The sequence below is a fragment of the Mycteria americana genome, chromosome 20 (assembly GCF_035582795.1).
Source record: "Mycteria americana isolate JAX WOST 10 ecotype Jacksonville Zoo and Gardens chromosome 20, USCA_MyAme_1.0, whole genome shotgun sequence".
Classification (NCBI taxonomy): Eukaryota; Metazoa; Chordata; class Aves; order Ciconiiformes; family Ciconiidae; genus Mycteria; species Mycteria americana.
Genome location: NC_134384.1, coordinates 2199748 through 2223962, shown reverse-complemented (window position 1 = coordinate 2223962; position 24215 = coordinate 2199748). Strand labels below are relative to the sequence as shown.

Below are 24215 nucleotides of genomic sequence, written 5' to 3'. Positions count from 1 at the left end.
CTTTGTTAGCAACTGATAATGTAAGTAAGAAGTATTTTGTCAAATGGGCAGTGTATGAGAACATGTCTGAGCGAAAGAAACTTCAGCCTCTTAAATATTAAAGTTCCAAAATTAAACCCTTGTTTATATAACGACTGGGTCACTGCTGCAGGACACGGGAGTTTGCAGCACTGTACCAAAAAAGGCCCTACAAAACGCAGCCCTTCATAGAGGGCACCGAGCCTCCCGCAGAAGCAGACTGCAGCGTGCTGCCGCTTGCCACGGGGGCTTTCTGCTCGTCTCTGTCTCTCCCAGGCCTCCCCCCCATTCATGTCCCCACCTGATCCACCCGCTCAGCCGGCACCGCACCGCCGTCTCGTGCGACCATCAGGTGAGGTCCCATCCGCCGGCCGGGCTCTGCGCAGGCGGGGGGTGGCCCGGGGGAGCCCCATGCAGCGAAGGTGCTCGCGGGCCGCTGGTTCCGTTCGCCTCTGCAGGGAGAGGGATCCTGGTACCTGCAAGCAAAGGGCTGCTTTGAGACTTAACCCTGAAACTCAGATCCTCATCCTTGCTGCTCATTAAACCTCCACGGGGGTGGGTGGGGTGGAAGAGCAGGGGTGGTGCCGCTGGCTCCTAGCTAAGCATGTTGAATGAAGTCCATCCTCAGCACCTTTTCCAAAACTGTCCTTCCTTTGCACTGCCCTCCTACACTGAACACAGTCATTTTGCAGGCCACGACTTGGATTTGGGGGATTTAAACAATGAGGCAAACCGTATTTTTTTCTTTTCGGAGTAAGAAATGAAACCGGTAATAAAGACAAGAAGTCTGCAGTCACTGCAGAAAGCAGTCAGATATCCCTGCTGCTTTAGCTTGGCTAATTACAAATACCACCACAGCAAACTACAAGTAAGAAAATTTACACACAAAATATAGAAAACAACTTTATGGAGCTTCCCTACTGCAGAGTATCTTTAAAAAGCCTTCTAGAAAGCCTTTTACCACATTACTAAACACACCTTTATTTATTGTTTTTTAAGAAAAGAGCATAAAAGAACTTAATCCAAAATAAATATTTAACCAAATAGCAATTAACTAACAATGATGAATGGTAAACAGTTCTAGTCCCACGCTAAACCGGGACTTGAAAGCCCATTTATCTAAGCTAAAGCTGCTCAAGGGGAAAGGCAAGTTTATTGAGTAAACTTTGTCTCAGCCACCTCGCTATTAAAAGTCTACAAACAGAAACTACATCATATATTCTGAGAGGAAAAAAAAAAAAGGGAGCAAGAACATAACAATCCATCGCACAGAAGTTACAATGCTATCTGGAGCAATTATCCCTAAATATAAAAGCAGAGAAAACATGAAGCTGTAAAGGAGCCTCTTTCAACCCCCGTGGCCTTGTGTTAAAACGGAAATAAGTGAGGGACCCCTTAAATTCCACCCGTTGCTCCCGTGGGCCTAGGACGGTCATTCCCACTTACCCGCTAGCAAGGAGCGAGCCTGGGCAGAGCTGCCCAAGGTGCGGAGCTTTTCCTGAAGTGTAACGGAATTAGCTGCTGCTGCTTCTCCGCAGTAGCAGTAGCAGTAGCGGCATTTTAAATCATCCCCCCCGCTCTGGCGAAGCAGACCAGCCCGGGGAGGGCCGGGCCGGGCCGGGCCGGAGCCCCCAGCCACCCCCGCTCCGCCTGTGCCCACCCAGCCCCGGGCGCCTTTGGCAGCGGGAGCCCCGTGGCCGCTCCCCATCGCTGCGCGCCCGGCCCCGGCCGCGCTGGGGGAGCAGCGGGCAGCGCCGCGGGGCGGGGAGCGCCCGGCGGGCGGGGGCGGGCCGGGACGCGACCGGGCTGTGCGTGGGGTGGGGCGCGGGATTCGTGCGGGATGTGCGTGGGAAACGCGTGGGAGGGAGACGGGATGTGCGTGGGATGCGCACGGGATGCGCGGCACGGCCCCGGCCCCGCAGCCCCGGCCGGCCCCGCCGGCCCCGCTCCCCCCGCCGCGCCCGCGCGGTACCTGCCTGCTGCGCAGCATCCCCGCGGCTCCCGGCCCGGCCCGGCCCCGGGGGGGGGGGGGGGGGCGGGCCGCAGCGGCCGCCGGGGCTGCCGTGGGCCGGGGCGGAGCGGGAGCGGGAGCGCGGCGGGGGAGGCGGCGGGGCCCCCCGGGCCCCTGGCCGAGGAGGCGGCCGCCCCCTCCGGCCGCCCCCGCCCGGCGCAGCGCCGCGGGCCGCCGAGCCAAGGTCACCCCGCGCTGCCTACAACTCCCAGGAGGCAGCGTGTGCCCGGGGGGGCCGGGGGCGGCTGGGGGGCGAGGGGTGCGCTTCGGCCTCCCCCGAGGTGCCGGCTCCCGGCACGGGGCGGCGTTTTCCTCTTCCTTCCAGCGGACCTGGGCTGTCCCGACGCAGGGAATGGCAGAGAAACCTTTTAAAATCCTGCACGGGAGGGACAGATCTATTTCGGGATTTTCTTCAATACCAAAGCAGCAGGAGGAGAAATTAATTTCTAAAGGTTGGTTTTAAAGTGCTACGTGTTCCTTCCAGGGCTGCAGCTACTACGTGTGTCACTGCGCATCTCCGTGGCCACCTTCCAGTACCTCCACAATCATTAGTGCGTATTATTCGCGTTCCCTCTTAGGAAGTAGGGGGATAATCATTCCCCATTTAACGGATGGGAAACTTGGCACAGCACAGATTAAGTGATTTGCTGACAGGCACATAAGAAAATTGCGCTAGTCGAGCATTCTCTCAATTATGCCATCCTTGCAACTGCATAATTTCCCTGTGTGATTCCAAACACGGCACATACTCCCTGTGTAGGGCTTCAGCTCTGCAAAGCGTGCGGCCAGCATCAACTGGCACCCGCGCATTCACGGCGGGACGGCTTACACCGCTCTGTGCCCCCGGCGTGGGGGTCCGCAGGGCACAGAACAACAGCTCTGGCCCCACAGACACGTACCAGCCGGGGGGGCAAAGGCTGCCGGATCCAGGAGGGCAGAAGCCCAGGACGTGCAGGTATGAACTGGGGGGACACGAGAGGCCTCGGGAGCCTGGGGGATGCTCCGCTGCACGGGGTGTCCTGCGCAGACACCCGCTCCAGCACGCACCGCTGCAGCCAAATGCTGCTTCGCCTTTGCAACCCACGCAGAGGCCAGCAGCTCCTTCCGCAGCCCAGTGGAAATTCCCCAGCAGTGCCAGCACCGGGGCCTCCGGGGACCAGCAAACCTCCCTGGACCCAGCCAGGAGTTGGGGTGCTGCCATCTCGGTGCAGCATTCCCGCCGCAGCGAGCCTGCCCGGGCTCCGGGGAAGGATAATCTGGAGCAGAGAGGCTGGTGGGAGCTGAGCTGGGGCTGCACCTGCCCCTTCGCCGCTCCCTGCCCTCGCCTCGCTGCCTGCGTCATCCCCGCGTGTTTTTTCAGGCTCCCCTGCCCTCATTTGAATGGGCCCTGCCTGCCCAGCCTCCTAATCTGCCACTAAGTGGGACTGCCGATGAACGCTGTGATAAATTTAGAAAGAAATCTTTGTGTGGGTCAGAGGAAAAACACGGCGGCCTGGGGAATCCGAGCTGCAGCGAAGTGGTTTGATTTCCCTCCGCCGGCTCTGCTCTCTGCCTGCGAGCGGGATTTAACGCTGAGTTTCTTACTGGTCAAAGCAAGAGGCATCCACAGGGTTTATAGGTGGACCTTTCTGCTGGAGTGTATTAACCAAGGATGCCTTCATATAAAAAGAATCAGTTTTAGCAAATATTAGTGAAAAAGGAGCGGAGAGGATCGTAGCCTGCGAGCGGCTGAGCTGCCCCAGCTCGGAGCACGACCTGACATTTCAGCCGGAGCCTCTTAAAGAGCAAGTTTACCTTCCCCCAGGATTTGTTTATATGCAGACGTAGGGAAGGCAGTTTTACTTAATTCCGCTTTCAGGCTCGTCAGGCTCCTGCCTGCTGCACCACAGTGACATTGTTCCTTTGCAATTGCTTTTGTTAATCTGTTAAATTGTCTTTAAACAACAACAACAAATATAATAGTATTAGTGGTGCAAAATCCCCCCATGAAATCACGAATCCGGCGCCACTTTCCTTACGAAAAGTCTGAACGCCGTTCAAAACTGCTTTATCATTTGCTGGTGAATTATATTGTACCAACGCAAGAAAAGGAAAAGAATTTTCTGAATGTATTTCCTTTAATAAGCTATTAAGACCTTGTACTGCTAATTATACTATTAATTAGACGTCTTATCGTTCCTAAACACGTTAGCATGTTGCCAAAGCAGCAATAAGCCCCTGGGGCAGGCAGAAGATAAGAAAAGAATGAAGATGCAAACTCAAAGATTAAAAAAAATGAAGAAAAAAAAATCACAAGTAAAAATACCAGAAATAGTAAATAAATAACCAAAGGTTGGTAGCATAATGTATTGTTTAATTTACAGGAATAAAAAAAAAATATGTACCCTGAAAATGAACTTTCTAGGTACAGGCCCTTGGGACATCTCCTATGTCTTATGCAAGGCAAAAAGAGGCATAATTGGTTTCAGACTCTTTTTTTTTCTACAGTTGGAGTGGCAACCTGGAGCTAGTCTCCTTTTCCCCCAACAAAATAACTTCCCATTAGAAAACTAACAGAAAAACTGTTCAAATTTTTTTTCCTCCAGAAAAAAAACATGGACAATTTTCAATAGGAAAATCTTAACCCAATGCAATTCCCGCATCTGCCGCCACGGCCGTCCTCCCCAAACCAACCCTCTTCCCAAGAAACAGCATCCCAGGCTTACCCCTTCTTGTCTCGCCTGGTTTTTTTAAGGTTAAAACAAAACCGTGAAGCCTCACAGCCCTTAGCACACTGTCTCTGCACGCTATGAAGGGGTTTCCTCTGACCCTCGTGGGTCCTCAAGAAATGAAAGGAGCAGGTGAGCCTGCAAACACGGGAACAGCTCCGTGCATCAGCCCCACGGTCCTTCTCACGCGGCGCCTTGGGTTTGAGACCTGAGCCCTGGCTCGCGCTGATCTACGTTCGTCTCAGGCTCCACCTCAAGGGTTTGCAACACGAGCATATTAAAATGTTTTTAGAGCCCAATTCTTCAGCATTTGCCTTTGACAGTTTATCTCAGGGGACAGATAATCTCATTTATGTCTGTTGCTACAAATCAAAACACCAGCAAATTAAATGGATCTGAAGGCTAAGATTAAAGACTTAGAATTAAAACACCTGTGAAGTGCCAGTGATGCAAATAGTTGTAAATATCATTTTTTCTGGGGGATGGAAAAGCCCTACACAGATGCTGTTCCCTTTCCCTTGAAAGCAAAGGCAGAAATACCACATCTGCGCAGACAGATTATGTACACGGGTGTTACATGACGCTGGTTTCTTTTCTACGGTTAGAAGAAAGAAAAGGAAATGAGGCCTTTACCAATGCTGGGAGACGTCTTTACGGCCATCTGATGATGACTGAGCTTTTGGCTGACTCAAAACTGGTACAACACACGAATTCAGCGGGACTGGCTGGAGGAAGCCGAGGGCACTGCCGGTTCCCAGGCTGCGGCCGCAGGGACGTGCCCTGGCTCCACCGACGCTGCTTCGCCAGCCTCTTCTCCATCAGCCACCTGAAGTGTAACTCAGGACGTTATCAAAGCCTGCCTGCGTTTCTGCGTTCCCCGTGCTTGGATCGAAACGCCTGCGTGGCCTTGCAGCAGATGGTGCAGCAAATATTGTAGAACTCCCACACGAGTTTTGCAGGATCAGGCATCGAACAAGCAGATGGGAAGTGGATGGATGGGAAATTCATTTTAGAAATTTCATTTTAGATGTTCCCCGTTCCTAGAATATGAGCTTCAGAGCCCACTGTATGTATTACTTCTTTCACAATTTCACAATGTTACTAGGTCTTGGCTGTATTGCCGGCACCCCGGGGTGCAGCAGGGGTTGTGGTGGAGCAGGACTCTTCTTCAGGTGCACCGTTACCTAAGTACCAGCCTCCCTCTAGAGCAAAGTATTAAATGTTTTAGCAAAGCATAGCCAGCAGATAGCAGCATTGTTATATATAATATACTCGAGACTACTTCTGCTGTGGTTTCAGTGTCATGCAGAAACCTTGGTGCATTTAAGTCTGCGGCCATGACCCCCCTCCCTTTCTGTGCGGCGGGGCGGTGGGTACGCCGGGCACCGAGCACCCGCTCAGCTGGGCTGCAGCCGGTGCTGCAGAGGCGAACACTTACACGTAAAGAGAAGTAGCATTTGTGTAGCCTCTAAGCTAAATTGCATTGAACAAAATTTTACAGGCGGTGAAAATTTCACAGCGCCAAGGCATGCGAGGCATCTACCCTTAAACTGAAATTTTAGCACAATGCTCAAGTAAATCTGTCCCGGCAGATCTGGAGCATGGAGAGCACCAGGAGAGCTCATCTTTTTTCTGCTTTTTTCACAGCACAAGGCAAAACGTTGGTATCTTCACAGGGCCACGAGTAGGAATTGGGCATCTCGCTGCTGGTGCAAGACTGATCCTGCTGCTGAGGGGTCTCAGGCATCGGGGCAGCTCTCCCCAGCGCTAAATCAATGAAAAAGAAATTAACAACCAGCAAACAGAGAAAGGAGCTACTTTTCTCTGACCTGGGACACGCTGTTTTGCTGTGAAGGGCCTGTGATACTGAAGGGCAGGAGGTTTCTCAGCTGGGAGGGTTGTGCTGTTTTTACTATGAAAGGGATGGAAGATCCACTGAGGGGCAGAGCTAATAAGACTTAATTAAAACTTGTTTGCTCTGGTAAATTTGATTGGTTTCAGCAATACACAGAGCAAGCCACCTTAAACTCACAGTAGCATTTTATAGCAGTTCAGATAGGAAGGTGTTTCTTCATTTCTGAAACAGCCTTTGATTTCAACCTGCAGAAGGATTCGAGGGCTGCCTGGATGGGTGTCAGAGCTCCCGCTTCTGTTTCAGGCTGGGACATGGACATGTCCTTTAATGGCTGTGTCACATTTATATTTATCTGTAACACCTTGTATTTGTATTTGCCACCATTCTTCTCCAGAGGATGCTTTCATGCTGATTATTTTCATCAGGGCATTTCACGCCAATATAAGGATCCCCACCAGCTAAACAGACTGTATATGCACTGTATACGAGCAGGACGTGAGATCGTGAACCAGGCAAGAGCCCTGACCCATGTTTATGGGAAAGCAGGTTGGTGTTGGAAGCTGAGATGGATTTAGCCGCCCAAAAGCCCCCAAAAGTGGCCCAAAAGCAGCTGCAAGCCCGCAGGCAGTGCAGGATGGCGAGAGGAGGAGGTTGCCTGGCAGACGGTGGGACCGGCAAGGAAGGAATGCGAGGGGTTTGATAAGGAAGGAATAATAATAATAACCTTTTTGGCAGGGCCAGAGCTGAGCCTGCCTGTGCTTACACACAGGCAAAAAACTTCCTGAGCTGGAAGCGTAGCCTTTTCCGCTGGCTCGGCACGGTCCCTGCTCGGCCACCGCCGCTCTCGGCATTTCCCTCAATCTGGATGTTTTAGAGAAAGCTTTTGTTTTGCCAAAGCAATTGACTGTAACTTTATTGTCTTGCTTGGCTGTAGGACATACCCTGAGCTGTGAAAAATGCACCTGACGTTTGATTAGATCTCCTACTTTCGATACGGCGAGTAGCGCTGATTAGATAAACAACTGCCAAAAAACCAAAGAGCCAACCCCAGCTCCCTGTCCTACCCCGCCGTGCAAATCAAGCCTCCGGGAGAGCTTCCCCTGCGCTCTGCGGCAGCCAGGCCTCTCGGGAGAGAAAGTAAATTCCTTTTCCTGCATCCGTTCCCCTTGCAGCCAGGCTGTGGAGGTCAGAACACCCTGAACTACCACAAAACTGGCAGCGGCGGCTTCTAGCTGTACTCAGTACCCCCAGAAGTACCCGGCGTGCCGCTGTCCGTGAGCCCACGCCTAGGAAACAAGCACTGGGAAGGGTCGGGCATCCCGGGGGGGGGGGGGCAGGTCAGTAAAGATACCCAGCCCCAAACCTCCTGCTTTCAGTGCAGCTCGAGCATCTCCGCAAGAACACACGCTAAAGGACTGCCGTGCATCGCCCTGCCGGTTCTTTGAGGCCAGAACCGTTGCTGGTTATTGCACAGCGCAGAGTGAGGAAGCCTTCATCGTCGTACGTACACACACGCGCGTGCACGCACGCACACCCCGATGATCCCAGCCCTGCAGATCACTCCATGAGACTGGGCTCTCATTTATTTATCCAGGAATTGGCTGGGCATCTTAAACATCAGACAATCAAACAAACGAGGTTTAATAAAGTGATGTACGGCACTTGTTCTGCAAACGTTGTTTGTTGAAAGACAAGGAAAATGTGCACAGAACATTTTCTGTGCCTTTAGTCATAGTGCTTCTGCTGGGAAACGACCTCTCTGCGAGGCGTTGTCCTCTCATCGCGCTGGCACACGGTGCAGCCAGAGCCACGCGTCCCGGTGGGGTAAACACGCTGTTGTTCCAAGGACACAACGGAGAAGCTGATTTTTTAATACTCAATTTTTTTTTCAACTGGGATTATTTACAATGAGATTTGGGAGAAGCAGTTCACACCAAAACAAACAAAACCTGAAACATTTAAACCGTGTTTAAATGACTCTTGCACCCATGCAAACAGCCCCAGATAATGATGGACGTTGCTGTCATTCCTTTAAGCACTGTACCAAAAAAAAAAAAAAGCCTTCCCCTCAGGTGTTCAGCACCAAGAAAAGGTTGTGATAAATTCAGTATCGAGAGGGTAGATCAGCTTCAAGGGCCATTTTTGTCCTTATTTTGGATGTGGCAGTCGCTGCTGGTGCCAGCAGAGATTCTGGTCTGAACCGCAGCCTCTCGTGGTCTCGCACCATCAACACGGGGCTTGGACAACAACGCCCTTGGCTCCCTACAAACGAGCTGCACTTGCTCGGGGCTGAGCTCAAGCCTGCCCCGGGGCCCTGGCTCTCACCGAGCTGCCGTAGCTCAGCCTCGGTGGTGCGGCTTGCGGCACCGCTTGCCTCGGGAGCAGGATCAGTGCAGAGCTAGGTAGGACCTGCTCCTGCTGTTGGGGTTTTGGTGTTGGCCTTCACTTACCAAAGCGAAAAGACTTCTTTTTGTTCATGTATCCACTGCTGATGCAGAGAGAGAAACACCCATCACGGAGCCAGGTTTCTGCCTAGCGCTCATCCCACTGGGAGCCCTTTGGGATCTTTTATTCCCAAAGTCCCACCCTAGGCAGCACCCCTGCATGTCGGGAGGGAGGGCGATGGGACTGCCGGCCCCGGGCGCGCGCAGAGCCGTCCACGGCCGTATCAGACGTTCTCCATCTCGCTCGAGTCGTTGATTTGCTGGCTCTGCCTCTCAAACGCCATCTCCAGTCCCTGACATGAAGAGACCGGGGAAGATTTTACTCTGAAACAGCTACCTGCATACTGGTAGGATTAAAAAAGAAACAAGTTTGAGGTCTATTCACATTTAAACCTTCAGTTCCACATGGAAAGTTTTACACAGAGCTTCAGCAAATTCTGCTGGAGTAGGAAATACGAAAGAAGACATAAAGCACAAGAAGGGGGATTAAATGCCTGATGTTCTTATAAAGAGGAAGAAATCTTGCACTTAAACATAAAGATGAGATAAAAAACAACTCTGTTAACCAAAATTATCTGAAACCTGAGAGGTTTTTGTCACTGAACTCCCAATTTAACTATTTTAATCAGCCTAACACACTGCCACCAAAACTTTTGGCTGTTTGGAGTCTGGCTCAAGGCTTCTGTAGCTTCAGTCTGCCTCTGCTGAAAAGCTGTTCAGGGCTAAGGGCACTTGCATTTCTCGTTACGTTCTTCTAACAAAAGCAGAGAACAGCTGTGAAGAAGTGTCTTGTGTGGTCAACGGGAGAAGTAGGAGGAGGCAGAGAAGCAGGTCTTTGGCAGTTCTGGCGCTTAATGTGCTTTAGGCTGATTTTGAAGTTCTTCACAGAAATAATAATAATAAAAAAAGGTCTGCAATTCCCTAACTGTCCATAGAAAACTCCTGCCCTCCCTTTTCTCTCCGCTCCCCTCTTAGTTCGCGCTAAGGATGCACTTCTCCGCCCGGTTCACATTTCAGTGTCGGCGGGACTGTGCTGCCTGGCTGAGTGGCCGTTTTTGGAGGACGCTTGCCCAGTCCCGTTCTCCTGAGTCCCACCGTTGAGGTTTGGCTTCTCCTGCAGCTCAGGTTGCTCTTGGGGGGGCATCATCAACATCGTGTTTCCCTGGCTACCGTTTTCCGTGTAATACGGGTCTTCAGCCTAAACAGGTACATAAATAACAAAGGCAGAGTTAGGGAAGGGAAAGGGCTGACAGCAACCGGCTTGGATTGCAGGCAGCGGCTTGGCTGGCTGCCTGCGCTTCCTGGACAGGAGGGACAAACAACTGCAGGCATGGGAACCTGCTCTTGCTGACAAGAAGGGGAACAGAGGGCCTGAACCGTGCCGTGGCAAGATGAAGCAAGAAAACCAGCCAGGAACTGCACTTTTTTTCTCTCCTGGACCTGAAAAGAGAAGCTGTCAGGTTTTGTTGTTTTCTCGTACGAAGGGTTTTGGAGCTGACCCTGCCTCGGGTTTGCAAAGCTGCCCCGTGACAGACCACCTCTGCTTTCCACTTTGGCCAAGTAAGAAGCACCATTGAATGGAAACTATGGAAATTGCCTCTTTTTCTTTCCCCATCCTTCTTTCTTTCAGCCTTCTTTCGCAGCAAGGTGCTAGCAGAAGCACAGGACTGCCCTCCAGCAAATGCAAAGGCATGCTGCGTGGCTTGTCACTGCTGTTGCTATAAGGAGCAGATGCCTCTGGAGCATCCAGAGCACTGGCAGAGCTGCCTCCGTCCCCCACCACGGTAACGCCGCATGTGTCGGACTGTGGCAGGACTGCTAGCAATGCAATGGGCGCCGGTGGTCCTGGGCTGCGGGCGGCGATTGCCAGCTGGTAGCAGATAGCCCCGCTCCTTGTTTGCTCAGCGGCATCCAGCACACATGGCAGACTGCCGAGCTTCCCGCCCGCCCCGTGGTTTCGCTTGGCCCCTTTGCTGTCACCCTCGTCCGTGGCAGCGAGATGGGCGTGCGGGACACATCTTACCTAGAAACTGGATTGACACTGCCATGCATTTACATGGGCAGCTCCCAGCCACGCATTTACGTTGCCTTTCACTCGCTGCCAGCATCCAGGAGACGGTACCCGGAGGCAGCAGGCTCGAGAGCACAAGCTGCGATGTCCCTGCCTCTGACACATGCACTTGACTTCCCAGCCGCATGTTTTGCGAGCATCCTTTCTGGCAATGAAATAACCTAATGGCTTCCCAGGACGCAACTGTTCACGTGCCCAGAAGCAGCGATGGGGAAAATGCATGGCCCATCCTCACTTTACAGAGGGCTCACATCCCCAGAAGTTACTGGGAGGGAAGAGTCCTCGGTGGTCAGCCTACCTGGAAAGGGGAAAATGGAAATAGGAAATTTCTTTCTCTTTCTTTCTTGATATATTTTATTACCATTGCTTGTTAAGTGAGGGGAGAAATAGCCTTTTATACAGCATCGGTACAAGACAGACATATAACTCAAACGCAGAGAATGGAAAGTTAAAGTGTGTCACTTTTAATGACAAATTCATAAGATTTCAGTGTCTCTGGAGGGGGTCTTGCTGGATGAGTTCTTACTGCTGAGCAAAAATAAGTGTTAGACCTAGACGTACGAGTGAGAAAGGGGCGGTTTTCCCACAGGAGCAATCAGCTAAGAATTAATTTTAGAAGGCAAGAGAGGGTTCCCTTCACCCTGTACAGTCTGGCCTCCCCGCTCCTGCCCTTCACCTTGCCCAGGCTGACCCAGCCCCGGTCACAACGCCCCGCGCGCCGGCCGAGCCGTCCCGTCGACCTGGGGACACACACGCAGGCTGAGGGTACCGAGCCGCAGGGTGCGGGGCAGCCCCCTCCTCTCCCCCCCAGGCACCCCTCCACCGCTCCGGCACTGCCGGGCTCCTCTCTACCGGCTGTTCTGCCATCTGTAAGCACTGACCAGCCTCTCCCCCGCAGGGCTCCAGCTCCGCCGCTTCATCAGGAAATATCCAGCCAAGCCCAGGAATGCCAGCATCAGTCCCGACGTGACCAAGGCGATCAGGGTCTTCTGAGAAAAGTCCTGGTGGTTCCTCACGCTCCCCCGTTTAACGGATTTTATTCCAAACTGGAAAAAAAAAACCGAAGAGAGCCGGGAGGCTGACAAACAGGAAACATGTGCATCTGCTGAACAGGCACCAGGCTTAAAACAATGCTGCTCTTCACCTCCTTGTTAAACTTCACGTAAACAAAGCTGGGCTTTGCTACCCAAGCTCCTGAGCTTTGCACTTGCCCTGGGAGCTCTCACATCCTCGTGGTCTCATTTCCATCCTAGTGTCTTCTGTGGCTTAGGGAAATTTCCTCCCTTGGACGAGAGTGTTCAGGCCCTGAGATTTAGGGCGTGCATCTGCACGGCTGAAATATCTCTGTGCACCGCTGTTGCAGCTCTGTTGGCTGCCATTTATATAGGCACCTGGAGCTCAGCTTTACAAGCCGATGGCAGCCTCACTGGAGTGTTGAGAGGAGGAATTAATTAACGTCAGCGTGGTACTTTGAAGAAGCAGAGTGCCAATTACATCCCAAGAGTTATTGTTGGGATCTAGGCCTTTTTTTTAAGAAAATACTACCAAATTTTACAGTAACTATTTCAAGCATTTCTGCCTTCAGTGGTTGTACTAGTGCTCTTAACGGTGCACTGCTGCCTCGCTGCAAGTCTGGTGGTCAGCTCCAACCATCTCGTGTACCAACGTTCAACAAGCACCTCCGAGATGGAGGCAGGTTCAGGTCTCAGCCGTCTGGCCCAGCCTCAACTGACCATCTAAAAATCTCCTTTCTCCAGCCACTCAGGCCATCCCTTTTTCTCAGCTGAATTTGCTCAAGGAATTTACCTTTTCCCAGAGAGACTCCTGGAGCACATCTGTAGCAGGATCTGCAAGGTTTAAAAGAGGAGAGGCACATTACACGGAGGGTCACGCTGCAGTATTGAAGAGCCTGGCCATTGCTGATCACGGAGGAGCTGTGAGCCCCTTCGCTGCTCTGGAGGCAACGCCGCGGCTCCGTGGATCTAGCGAGACCCCAGAAGAGCAGTAGTTGCAGAGAGAAGTCACCTCCCAGGCTGCAGCTGAGGATTTGTGTTCCCCAGCCTCTCCCCACAAACAGTCCCCTCTCCCATTGCCCACGTCGAGGTCATTATCCAGCAGTGTCAGTGACAGCCCAAGGAATTAGCTCAACTGACCTCTCTCACCGACGAGGATGAGCAGCATACAGTCATGGTCCACCTCGGATTTAGCGAGCTTAATCTGGCAGGGGGAGGGAACGCGGTGGGTGCCCTCTTCACATATTGCACTCCATAAGTCCGATCCCTTCGTCTCTAAAAAATCTGTCTGCAAAATTTTCAAACAAACAGCCATTGAACCAACCAAACCGACTAATTCTCCATCTCAGCTATGCTGAAGATGTACCTTCCACTGGTAATGTTGTGCATTCACCCTTTGTGTTTTGGTGGCTTATCTGTGCTGTGCAAAGCTGAGCAGAAGCAGCAACAAGCGACAAACAGCGCTGGGCTGGGCGTCAGACCTCCACCTCCCGCTTCACCACTGCTTGAGCCCCAATACCAACACCTAGAAAATGGAGATGCTTACTTCTTGTTTCTTAACTTAATGAGATTCAATTAGATGATGATATTATTAGCAACTCTTGCAAATGGCATTTAAACAAAGCTAAATTTAGGATCTGAATCGCATGGCAAGTCCCTCCAATTTTTGGACTGAAACAGCCGCCTGAAGAGCCCTATTGTTTCAGAGTCCCAGGCAAGGGCTGGGAAAGGAGGGAAATAACAAAGAAGCATTGAGCCTTCCTGTTTAGGAAATGTCTTCAATGTTTTTGCTAGGTTGCTGATCAAAGGCTAGGCAAAAAAATACAAATTTCTCACATTTTAGAGCTGAACCGACTCTTGGGTGGAAGAGGAAGAGGAGCGAGGAGCTGCAGCCTTTCCCTTCTGTGGGCCAATTTCTGTATCAGACAGGATAAGCTTTCTCCTCGGGTCTATTTTCAGCCACAGTCAGGCTTAGAGACAGAGCCCACAGTTGCTAAAAGACGTTATCAGCTTCCCTAACATCCTCCCAGCTGGGGACAGCATCTGAACTGTGGTCATGCCCACCCCCTCGAGACAGAGAGCGGCTCCAGCTGAATCCCCCGTCCTGCCCCTGCCCTGCACTGGCTCCCCGGGAGGTACCCACCAACGTGGGGCTGCGAAAGAGGAGAAAACCCTCTTGTCTTGCAGTGTTGTGCAGAGCCAGGCAGCTCAGTACCTTCCTCTCTTTGCCTTAGAATTGCCTCAGCATTGTGCTCGGATCGCCACATCCTCTTAGCATACAAAAATGCAGAAACTTGTCCATGGGAGAATAACAAACAAATCATTTTCAGCTGTTTCTGTAGAGCTTGGCTTGGGGTGAGAAAGGCCAAGATGGAACAAGAGACCCAAGTGTGTATTTTCCTTTCTCTGCTGTGGAAAGAACTCATCGGAGTGTCAGAATTTCCCTTTGCAATTAGCAGCACTGGGTGCCAGCTTATTGCTCATTTGCTTTGGGAAAGGCCAGCAGGAAAGCAAGACACGGCACGGTCCCTCCTATCTGCTCTCCTCGCAGACGCTCTTATCTGGTTCCCAGGTCCAGCGGCTGCTGAGCCTGAGCTGGTTTTTCCCACTCGATGATTAGTTGAGCTGGAAGCATGGGAGAGGTCTGCTGTGGGGTGAGAGCTCCCAGAAAAACACGGCTGGCAGTGGGGCAGTTTGACTCGTTTCACGTGGTGGGAGGGTTAAGAGTAGGTGCAATGAGATACAGCTCTGCAGGATGTTCTGCAGGTTACATACGCATGCATTTAGGTATGTGCAGGTGTGTAATGCGTGCATAATTGCTATAAACCCGGTGCCCGGGGGTGCCGTAGCCACTAGATGGCATCTGTGATCGGAATCGCTCGCTCCCGGAGGAGTTTCCATGTGAATTCCTGCTAAAGTGCAGTCCCTGTAAACAGGAACAAATCTAAATGCCATTTAATCGCCAATTTGCAGAGAAAAGCCAAGTAAGAATTCACTCGCCCCAAGTGGTGGCAGTACGGCTGACCAGCAGAAGTAAAATTAATCACTGTCACTTTATACCCAGGGCATCGCCAAACCTGCTGTCCCACAAGATCCAGCACCGTCTGGCCGCTGTTGCAGGTTGTACCTCCTGCATGAAGGGTTTCTTTCCTCCCACCCACAATAGTGTCTCAGCCGGACCCTCTTCTGCTTTTATAAATGCGTCATTTTTGGTGCACAAGGCCAAGGGCAGTTGCAGAGAGCCTGGGATCCCCTTAGGGGTTGGTGCAGATGGGGACACTGCTCTGCCACCCGTGCTCCTTCAGATGCCCTGTTTTCTTTCCTAGGGCAGTTGGCAAGACAAAAAAAGGCACTTGCCTTCCCAACAGGAAGAGGAAGAAGAAGAACAAAGGCAATTTCCCGTTAAACATGGTGGGAGACACTTTAGAAGCTAAACTGACCCCAGAGCTTAATCATGAAAAGGAGGTTTTATGCACCAGGAGGTTGCATTTCCCCTGGGACTGCTGGGATCGTCCCTTTGGGATCCTCCTGGGACTGCTGGGATCTGTCACTTTGGCGCAGCTCAAATGTTCTGCCCCAGGGATAACGGTGTGAGCTCCCCACCCCAAACCGACCCCCCAGGTGTGGTGGGTGACCCCATCGCTGCAAGCCTGAGGGCGCTGCAGGAACCTGCCCTCGGGTGTTTGCTTGCAGCCCCCCTCCTCCTGCACGTCCCCCCCCCTCGGAGACGCGTGCCCACCCGGGGCTGCAACTCACGCAAGTGTCGGACTCTTTGAGCTGCAAGCAGATGGCTCCAGTGTCGCTCACTTCTTTGACATTGTGGCATGTGATGGGCTGGAAGGGGAAAAACACAGTGGTGGTATCGGTGAACTGTCGGGGGGCTGTGAGACAAGTCCAGCCTCCTCGCGGTCCCAACGGCCCGCGGTGCCCAGCCGCATCCTCACCTTTGGGATGTCCCTGTCTGTGTGCAGCGGCAGGGTGGAAGCTGAGACGCGAGGATGCCCCGAGGTGGCAGGAGAGCTCATCAGAGCCGACGTGGACCCTGGGGTTTCTGCCGCCGTGCTGGGTCGAGTCGCTGGGCTCTCGGTTGTGGGGACCCCTCGGCTCGTGTGGTCTGGCTCCGAGGGGGTGCCCAGCAGCTGCGTGGGTGCTTGGCTGGGCTGTGGGCTCGTCCGCTCGCTGCCGAGCCCCGGGGAGGTGGGGCTGGCTGCCAGGAACCTGGTCGTAGCTTTGGTTTTGAAGAAATGCAATGAAAAGGATGCATGAGAAAGCTTAAGTTCTCTAAAATCAGTGCGTGGCATTGCGATGACTGAAGTACAATATTGATTTGTCATAGCTGGCGGTACCAGAACATGTTATTGGCCGTATAAGAAATGCGCATTAGACTTGCTTCAGTTACCTAATTGTTACATGCGCTTCATAATCTCTTTACAATGGGCTAATTCCCTGGGCATACGCTGCACCACAGCACGGATGCCATCGCCCGACCTCCCCTGCATCGCCCTCGCCTCCCCCTTGGCCCAGAGACTTCACAGAGATGTACTGATTTCAAACGGCATAAGAGAAAGGCACCGTACATCTGTGCAAGGGTCCCTGCTTCACGGCCCTTCAGAGCTTACCGTAAAGGCTGGCAGACCTCTACGGGTGCCATTTGCTGAGCAAAGAACAGGTATGTTGAGATAAAAGATTAATGAGCATTTTGTCCCCTCATCTCTTGGCTGTTTTGAAAAGGATGGGTCTAAGCCGCCTGTCCTGAAGACAGCAGTGTTAGGCTGGCCCAGGTGGGATTTTTTGGACAGGATTAAAGCTTTTGACCATACTATCAGGCTCTTTTTTGAGAGCACAACCCATGCACTGACTGTGCGGTTTCTTAGGGCAAGCCTGTGCACTTAATAAATGTGATTATTAATGCGCATGCTACCAGGCGTCACGGGGGGAGCAATTACCGGATGTCTCTGGTGTCGGCTCGGCACTGCTGGGGGCTCCGGGGGCTGCGGTGGCTGCCGCGCTGCTGGTGCCTTTCGTTTCCGTGGCTGGGGCCGTGGGTGTGGGGGTGTCTGTTGGGCTCCCAGAAGCTTTGCCTGGGGGCAGAGGAAGGTGTTAGGGGCTGCCGTCCCCCCGCCCCGGCCCCGAGCCCCTGCCTGCCCCCGACGGTCCCTGCGGGCAGGGCAGGGAGGCATTAGCTGCTTTCACAATTTGCTTTCTTCTTGCCCCAAAATGGCAGGCTGCCTTAGAGCTCATATGGGAGAAGCTCAGAGACTAAACATTTCGGTTGGGCGAGTACCAAATTTTGGTGCAGCCCTTGCAGAGGCTCCGGGGCTCCTGGGGCGGCACTGGAGGAGGACGGGCTCGTTTCTGCCCTCACCCTGCCCGACCCTCGGGCTTCCCGAGGGATGCACAAAGCTCTGCACAAAGGTGGGTTTCATAGTATTTTGGGTTTATAATGCTTGGAGGAAAGACTCAGGCCTTGGAAGAGATCACTTGTGCGCCTCAGGAAAAAATAAGTTGGATTTGCAGTTGCAGGCACAATCTCAAAGTAAATAGAAACATTCCCATTGGCTTGGGATCAGCTCTGACTCATGAGCAAAAACATCTTTGGAGGTAAAACTGAATGTTTGGAGAATGGTTTGCTGTTCTAACTTAAAGTTTATATATTGCTTCCTGGTACGTTACAAAGATGACACTTCCAGCTTTTTCTTCTGAAATGAACTATATGAGTCAGTGAAAATGCATTTCTTCCCATTTCTTAACCTTTTCTATCCTTAAGATCTATTTCCACTTTTTACAAACAGCTGCAGTCTCTACTGCAGGGCTGTTGCTGTTTAAGATTCTTATCCAGACACTAAAGAGAAAATCATACAAAATACGTTGTTTCATTTGTATTTCTGCCCAGGGGAGCCCGAGCTCCAAAAAGAGTTACTTCATCCTTCCAAACAGCCCTCCGAGATGGAGCAGCACTGACAGGTCCTGAGCAGGCGCCCAGCACCAGCGTCAGGGCAGCGGCTGGGCTGAACGCAGCCACTGCCAGTTAAAGGTGCATTTATGTGTGGTGCACCGCACTGTCGTGCACTGCGCTGTTGTCCTGGCAGGATTTTTTCTGAGTTGGGGTGTTCGTACTTGGCTGGATCAGGTCCAGAGAACCTGGACGGTTTATGAAAAGCAAAGACCGAGATCACCGCAGTTCGTTTGGGCAATGGGTGACAGCGGGCAGAGCTGCTCGGCTGTTCCTGCAGCCGGTGGGTGGTTGTACCGGAGGGTACTGAGGGGGGAGCGTGCCCCAGCCCCGCCCCACAGGGCCACCCGTCCCATCCCATCCCATCCCATCCCGTCCCGTCCCGTCCCGTCCCGTCCCGTCCCGTCCCATCCCATCCCATCCCATCCCATTCCATCCCATCCCATTCCATCCCATCCCGTCCCGGGCCGGCTGGGCTGCAGCTGCTCTGGGCGCGGGAGCACCGGGGGGGAGGCGGGGGCCCTGCCGAGGGCTCGGTGCAGGTGTCTGGAGCTGGGATTTAGCTTCTGGCATGGCTTTTATTTAAGGGAGAAGTTTCTTCTCTCTAAGACAATTCAGTTCCAACTGGTTAAATCACCAAGTTTTTCTGACGAATTTTAACAAATCAAAAGCAGGAGGCATGACTGCATGCCCAGAATAACGAGTAGCACAAAGTTAAATCCACGCTTGGCACACAGCTTTGTGTTTGCACGGCCGTCAGCAGGAACCTGTACATCCCTGGAACAATGTAGCGCCTGGGCTCGACCTCCCCAAGTGCCACAGCCACCCAAGCACCTTTGAACTATTCCAGATGTTTGTAAAGCACCAGAGGTATTTCTAATCAAAGTCTTTTCACCACTGAATATCATAAATTGAAGCCTGGATTATTGCTCAGTGTAATTTGTGAGAAGACTTGTCACATAGTATTTCTTTTTCTTCCCTTTATTGTAGTGTATGCAGGCACTTTTATAGAAAACATGGCTAAGTTTTTTGAAACCTTAGGACTCATGAGATAAATAATGATCCAGATGTGAGCTGGATAATCCACATGGTGCTCAGCTAAAGAGGGTCATTTATTGCACCATACATTTTTACTAGCTTTGCTAAGCTTTGTCAATTTGTTAGTATTAAGGGTTTGAGAGTTTAAGCCAAGCCGTTTATTAACCTCAGAGAAATCTTCACCTGGTAGTGCTAGCACATGCAGGAGAAAAAGCATGCAGATACGTGAAGGAAAACTGTACTCCACGGTACCTAATGTATTTACCTATCTAGCTTTTAAAAAGTAAATGCCTCTGATTTTTAAAGATATTTTCATAATGGGGCTTAGGAAGTATCTCAGCTCAGCCCATATCAAATTAAAAAAAAGCACCAATGTAAATGTTAAAGTAGTTGACTCGGTCCAACACTCATCCCTGAGCACTAAACCAGGACCGTAGCAGGCAAAACTCTGCAGTGGCAAAGGCTCAGGAAACGGGAGAAAAGTTTCCGTAATTTGTGCCCTATTCTGCACCCGCAGCAAATTAAACACGGGGGTTTGTCCCCTGCACCTCCATCCCTGCAGGGGACCCGGACAGTAATTCCACCTCCTGTGCTGGTCCCGGCTGACACACGAATCTCTTGGTAAACCTTTTGATAAACCTTCTGCTAACCGGGTGCCTACTTCAGTGCTCCGACATGGAAAGCCTGTGCCAGGGCAGTTTCTCGAACTCTTCTGTGTGTTTAACGAAGCGTTTTTCCAAGCTCAGCCGGTGCACCGGAAGGGCTGCGGCCGAGCACGGCAAAGCGCCGCGGGTGAGCCGGCAGCGTGGTACCGCTGGTACCGGTGGCTGCCGAAGAGGAGGGTGAGGAAGCCAGGGGAGCGGGGAGCTCTGGAGCTGCAGCCAGCCCGGGCTTCCCGCAGCAGCTCCGCCGAGGGCTCCAGCCTGCATTACTCACGCCTTCCCAGTTTTACTGCTCTCAGCCATGTGGCAGGAATTCAAGCGGGTGGAGCTCTCTTCCCTCTGGAAATATCTGATAAAAACCCCTTCCCTCCCCCTTTTCCTTCTCCCGGACAGGATATGGGTGTGGGGCCGCAGTCACGCAGGGCAGGGGGCTGCGGGAGCCCCCCGAGCCGCTGCGCCAAACCCCAGCTGCCGAGCCGAGGTTGTCCTGGGCTCGGGGCCTCCCCGGCAGCGGGGTGCTGCTCAGGAGCCCGATGCCTCCCTGGGACCGAGGTTGCTCCTGGCTCGCGCGGTGACGATGTGCAGCCCTCTGAAGGACGTTAAGCTCAAGTGGCTGCGAGTTTTAGAGCGCCTTTTGCTTCCCTGATTTTTAGAGCTTTTCTAGATCTTGTAAAAGGAATGAAGGAAAGAAAGACTGTTTTAAAATTACAAGAAAAGAGATTTTTTTTAAGAATCAAGTTGGGCAGAGATGAATAAAAAAGATATAAAACAGAAAGATTTTTTTTTTTTTAAAAAAAGAACGTGTTTGTATTAGGTACAACTAGAATATATACGCTCTTTTCCATGTAAGTTTTGAGATTGTCTCAAATCGCACAGGACAGCTCTACACGTGGTTTATCGATACCCTATTTTGCCACCGTGAACCGCTCACAGCATCACCCGGAGGGTTCTCGAGCAGCCCCGGAGCATCAGCCCGCTCTGCGGACCAGGGACAAGCGTAAAGTTCTCCCACCCTCACTGCAACCCAGCGGTTCCCCCAAGGATCAGGCAAACCCCAGAACCGCGTATTTCACATGCGATTCACTCCCTGCGAGGCTGGACGAGGCTGCTCGTTGCTCAGAGTCAGCGTGCAGTTAGCAGCCAGTGGGTACCCGGCCTCGGACCTCCCCGCGCCGCATCCACGCGTGGCGTTTGTGGAAGACCTCGCCTGGCCCAGCGTGGCACGGGGGGGTTCCCCTGTAAAACGCGTGGCTTTAGCTGAAGCTGTCCTGGGGGCAGGTGGAGGCTGGGCGTCCCCGTCCCACCCTTGCCAGCGCTGCCAGGAGCCAACCTGAGCACAAACGCCCCAGAATTGGGATTTCCCTCCGGAGATGCACAACTGAAACCTTCGCTTAATTCACTTGGACTCCCCAAAGAGATGAAGAGCTCGCAGAGCCCTAAGGATGGGCTCCCTAGTTTTTCTCTGCTCTGCACGGCAGTTACATTGAATAGAAATAAACCTCCTCTACTTTCCAGCAAGTGCTAATAAAGCACCATAATATCCCGCAGAAATGTGGAGCATTGGCTGTGCCGGCAAAAGGAATGACATTTTGCAGCACTAAACCCCCTGTCGCCCGGTAGCTTCGTCTTTACAAAGGCAAAGCTTTTTATCACTTTTGTATCACTTTTGCTTTGTACTACAAGGAACTCAGAAATTTGCGTTTCAGGTAAACACTTTTGTCTTATACCCTCGCTCGCTGCTCACTTCAGCCCAACCAGACAGTCCTGAATTTTATTTCTCTCAAATAAAATTGGGTTTTTTTCCTTCCTGTAAAATTAACATAGACTGGAGGGTCAGGCACAACGGCTCGGGTGAGCAATATACCTTGGCAGCAAAGGGAACATGAAAGGAGCACCGTGAAACCGAAGAACAAAATACAGCAAATTCTTTCAATAGATCTAGTCGCTCACATTCGTGTAAGGAAAAATTACATTTGAGGAGACACCCGCAGGTTCCTGGCTCCTGTCCCAGCACAGTGTGCAGCACACAGAGTGCTGCTTCACTTTTTTTAAGTCCCTTTTTATTACTTCACGGTTGTTGCGTTTGGGACAAAAATGCTAATATTTCCCTAAAATATAACCCTTTAAAAAGTACTACCTGGAGGAAATCTCTGTATTACTATTCACTTTTTCATATGATGAATATTTGAAGAACTGGAATAGGAGATTTTAATATTTATGGAGATGCATTTGATTTTCAGAAAATGTTTAGTTCCTACCACAAAACAAAAGTAAGGCTAATTCACTCCAATGCAGCCTGAGAAAGGACTTGAACTGCGGCTGCACTTCACAGCTGTGCACGCTGCATTTGCATCCCCTTGTGTTATCTGCAATATTACAGGGAGCTCTTATATCCTGGTTGCTCTCCTTTTCAAACCAGCAGCATTTGCGGTTTGCAGCACATCGTCGCTGTGAATGTGTTGGCCAGGATGCCCGATGCAGTGCTGGTCTGTACAATGCCACTGCAGTGTTCTTTACGTGAAATTGCAAGCCCCGCTCATTAAAATGCATCCCCCCAAGCTGCTGTTTCAGAAGTTAGAAAGAACTTGCCCCATGCACTCGTCTCACGCTGCTCAGTGCTTATAAGCCTGGTATTTTCTGCAGTCAATACTCACCAGACAACTCCACAACACAGAACGCAATCCAGAAAAGCTGCCTCCACTTCATTATTTTTAAACTTCCCAAGAACAGCATTCCGGCTCGCAGCTCCCACTAAAACTGGATCTGGCTGTGACAGCTCTTGGATTTTCAGTCCTGCAGCAGCTCTGAGCTCATGTAGCTTGGTTTGAGTTCAAGCCTTTGAGATCACTCGGCTGTGGGGTGGGTTTCTTTTCAGGGGTTGTGCTTATGGTTCAAGACTGCGAGGTGGAGTTTCTCCGATTTGATTTCACAGCTTTATACAGTTCATGGCAACCTCACTATCACTTAGGTAATTTTCTCCTCCCTACTTTCCTGCCAGCGCTTCAAAACAAACAAAAGAGCAACCCTCTCCCCAGCAAAGGATCCCAAAGCCTCGCTGGGCTTAACTCTTTCCTGAGAGCTGCTTGCTTTCCCATTACAGCAAAGGCTCCAGCTGGAAGGAAGGATTACGGTGGAGCCTGCTGCTAAACTTCCCTCAAAGCAAAGTGAACCCAATCTGATGGGAGCAGAGAAGTGGAGAAACCCCAGGTCCAGCCACCCCCGGCGAGCCCCGTGCACGCTCCCAGGGCTGCGCTGTGGCCAGTGCCCTGCAAAGGGGGGAACTCTGAGAACTGTCTTTAGAACCTGAAATTTTCTCAGCAAATTAAGCAAGGAACTCAAGGATGCAAAATCATCATTGACCTGAAGAGAAGTAACTCCATTAGCTTCACTAAATTGACTTCGGTCAAACAGAGAGCACGAATGAAATGGTTTAGAGAAGGTCTAGGGGAGAGAAAAACCCACAGGCAAAAACTTCTGCGTAAAACCTGGAGCAGAAGAGGGACTTGAGACTAATAAATAACTTCCTGGAGCTCATTTCCATTAATAACGCATTATAGAAACATTAAAAACAGTATAGAAATACTGACTTCAGTTTTATTACCAGGCTGAACTTTACCAAGTGGAAACGGTTGGTCCTGGCTCCCTGGTTTTCCAGTGGCTGCACCGCAGGCGCACGCGGGATCAGCTCTGGAGCCGGGGGATGCTCTGCAGTGGGCAGCAAACGGGGCTGAGTCACTGCATCCTAACGTGGCCTTAAAGAAACATGAGTATCTCCAAAAGCATTGATTTAAAAAAAAAATAATTATTTTATTTAAAAATACTTTGGTGTTTCCATTTCTTGATTTTTATGTCTGGGGACACCGAAGACAACAGAAATGTCTTAGTAATAATTTTGGCCTTTGGGGGTAAAAAAACCCGCTATGATCATTTGGGAAACTAAACTCTAGTTAAGTCCAAATTCTTCCTTTTCTTTTACAGCTAAATGATGCGGTCACGAAAGGCATCGTTGCTAGCAGGAAATCAAAAATGAGGTGGCCAGGAAAAGAGCTACGGAAGGAAGGACAATGAAGCACTGTCTCAATGTAGTATCTTTTTGTGGATGCCCCCATTACACTTCTACAGTCATACGGCTACGGTCAGCAAAAGGATTAAAAGAGCGAAAAAAAGATAGGGTAGTATTATGTACAAAGCAAGCCCCAAATAGCATTTCCAGTATACACATTTATTGCTATGACAAAATTCCAGTAGCTTTTGTTTTTAGGTCAGGACCGGGGTTGCCCGAGGTGATGTTTAAAGGTCCCTTCCAACCCAAACCATTCGGTGATTCTATGATAGGAAAATGTCTCTTGGAAGGAAACATCTGTAGCTAAGAAATGTGCTCCAACATCTATATAAAGATTTCTATTATGTTCAGTAATCTGTTACTGAATGACAGAGCTATA

The 24215-nt window shown here is 51.3% G+C and overlaps 1 protein-coding gene across 1 annotated transcript; it reads right to left on the bottom strand.

The window, feature by feature from the left end:
• Positions 1–9976: 9976 nt before the first annotated feature.
• On the bottom strand, positions 9977–22557 carry CD34 (CD34 molecule). Its single transcript, XM_075521798.1, has 8 exons — positions 22428–22557; positions 17067–17207; positions 16065–16348; positions 15873–15954; positions 13261–13404; positions 12914–12954; positions 11989–12153; positions 9977–10234 (listed from the first exon to the last, which is right to left on the bottom strand). The coding sequence occupies exons 1-8, from the start codon at positions 22504–22506 to the stop codon at positions 10043–10045; spliced, it is 1128 nt and encodes a 375-aa protein (XP_075377913.1). The 5' UTR covers positions 22507–22557; the 3' UTR covers positions 9977–10042.
• Between the last annotated feature and the right edge of the window lie 1658 nt (positions 22558–24215).

Bases quoted from the DNA above. Each gene is read 5' to 3' on its own strand.
- CD34 (XM_075521798.1), bottom strand. From the start codon at position 22,506: ATGCTGTTCTTGGGAAGTTTAAAAATAATGAAGTGGAGGCAGCTTTTC. The intron at 13,405-15,872 runs GTTGCAGCCCCG...TTTTGCAGACAG, and splicing joins AGAGTCCGACACTTGCGTGA to ATTTTTTAGAGACGAAGGGA. The intron at 10,235-11,988 runs GTCAGTGCTTAC...GTACCTGTTTAG, and splicing joins GCCCTGCGGGGGAGAGGCTG to GCTGAAGACCCGTATTACAC.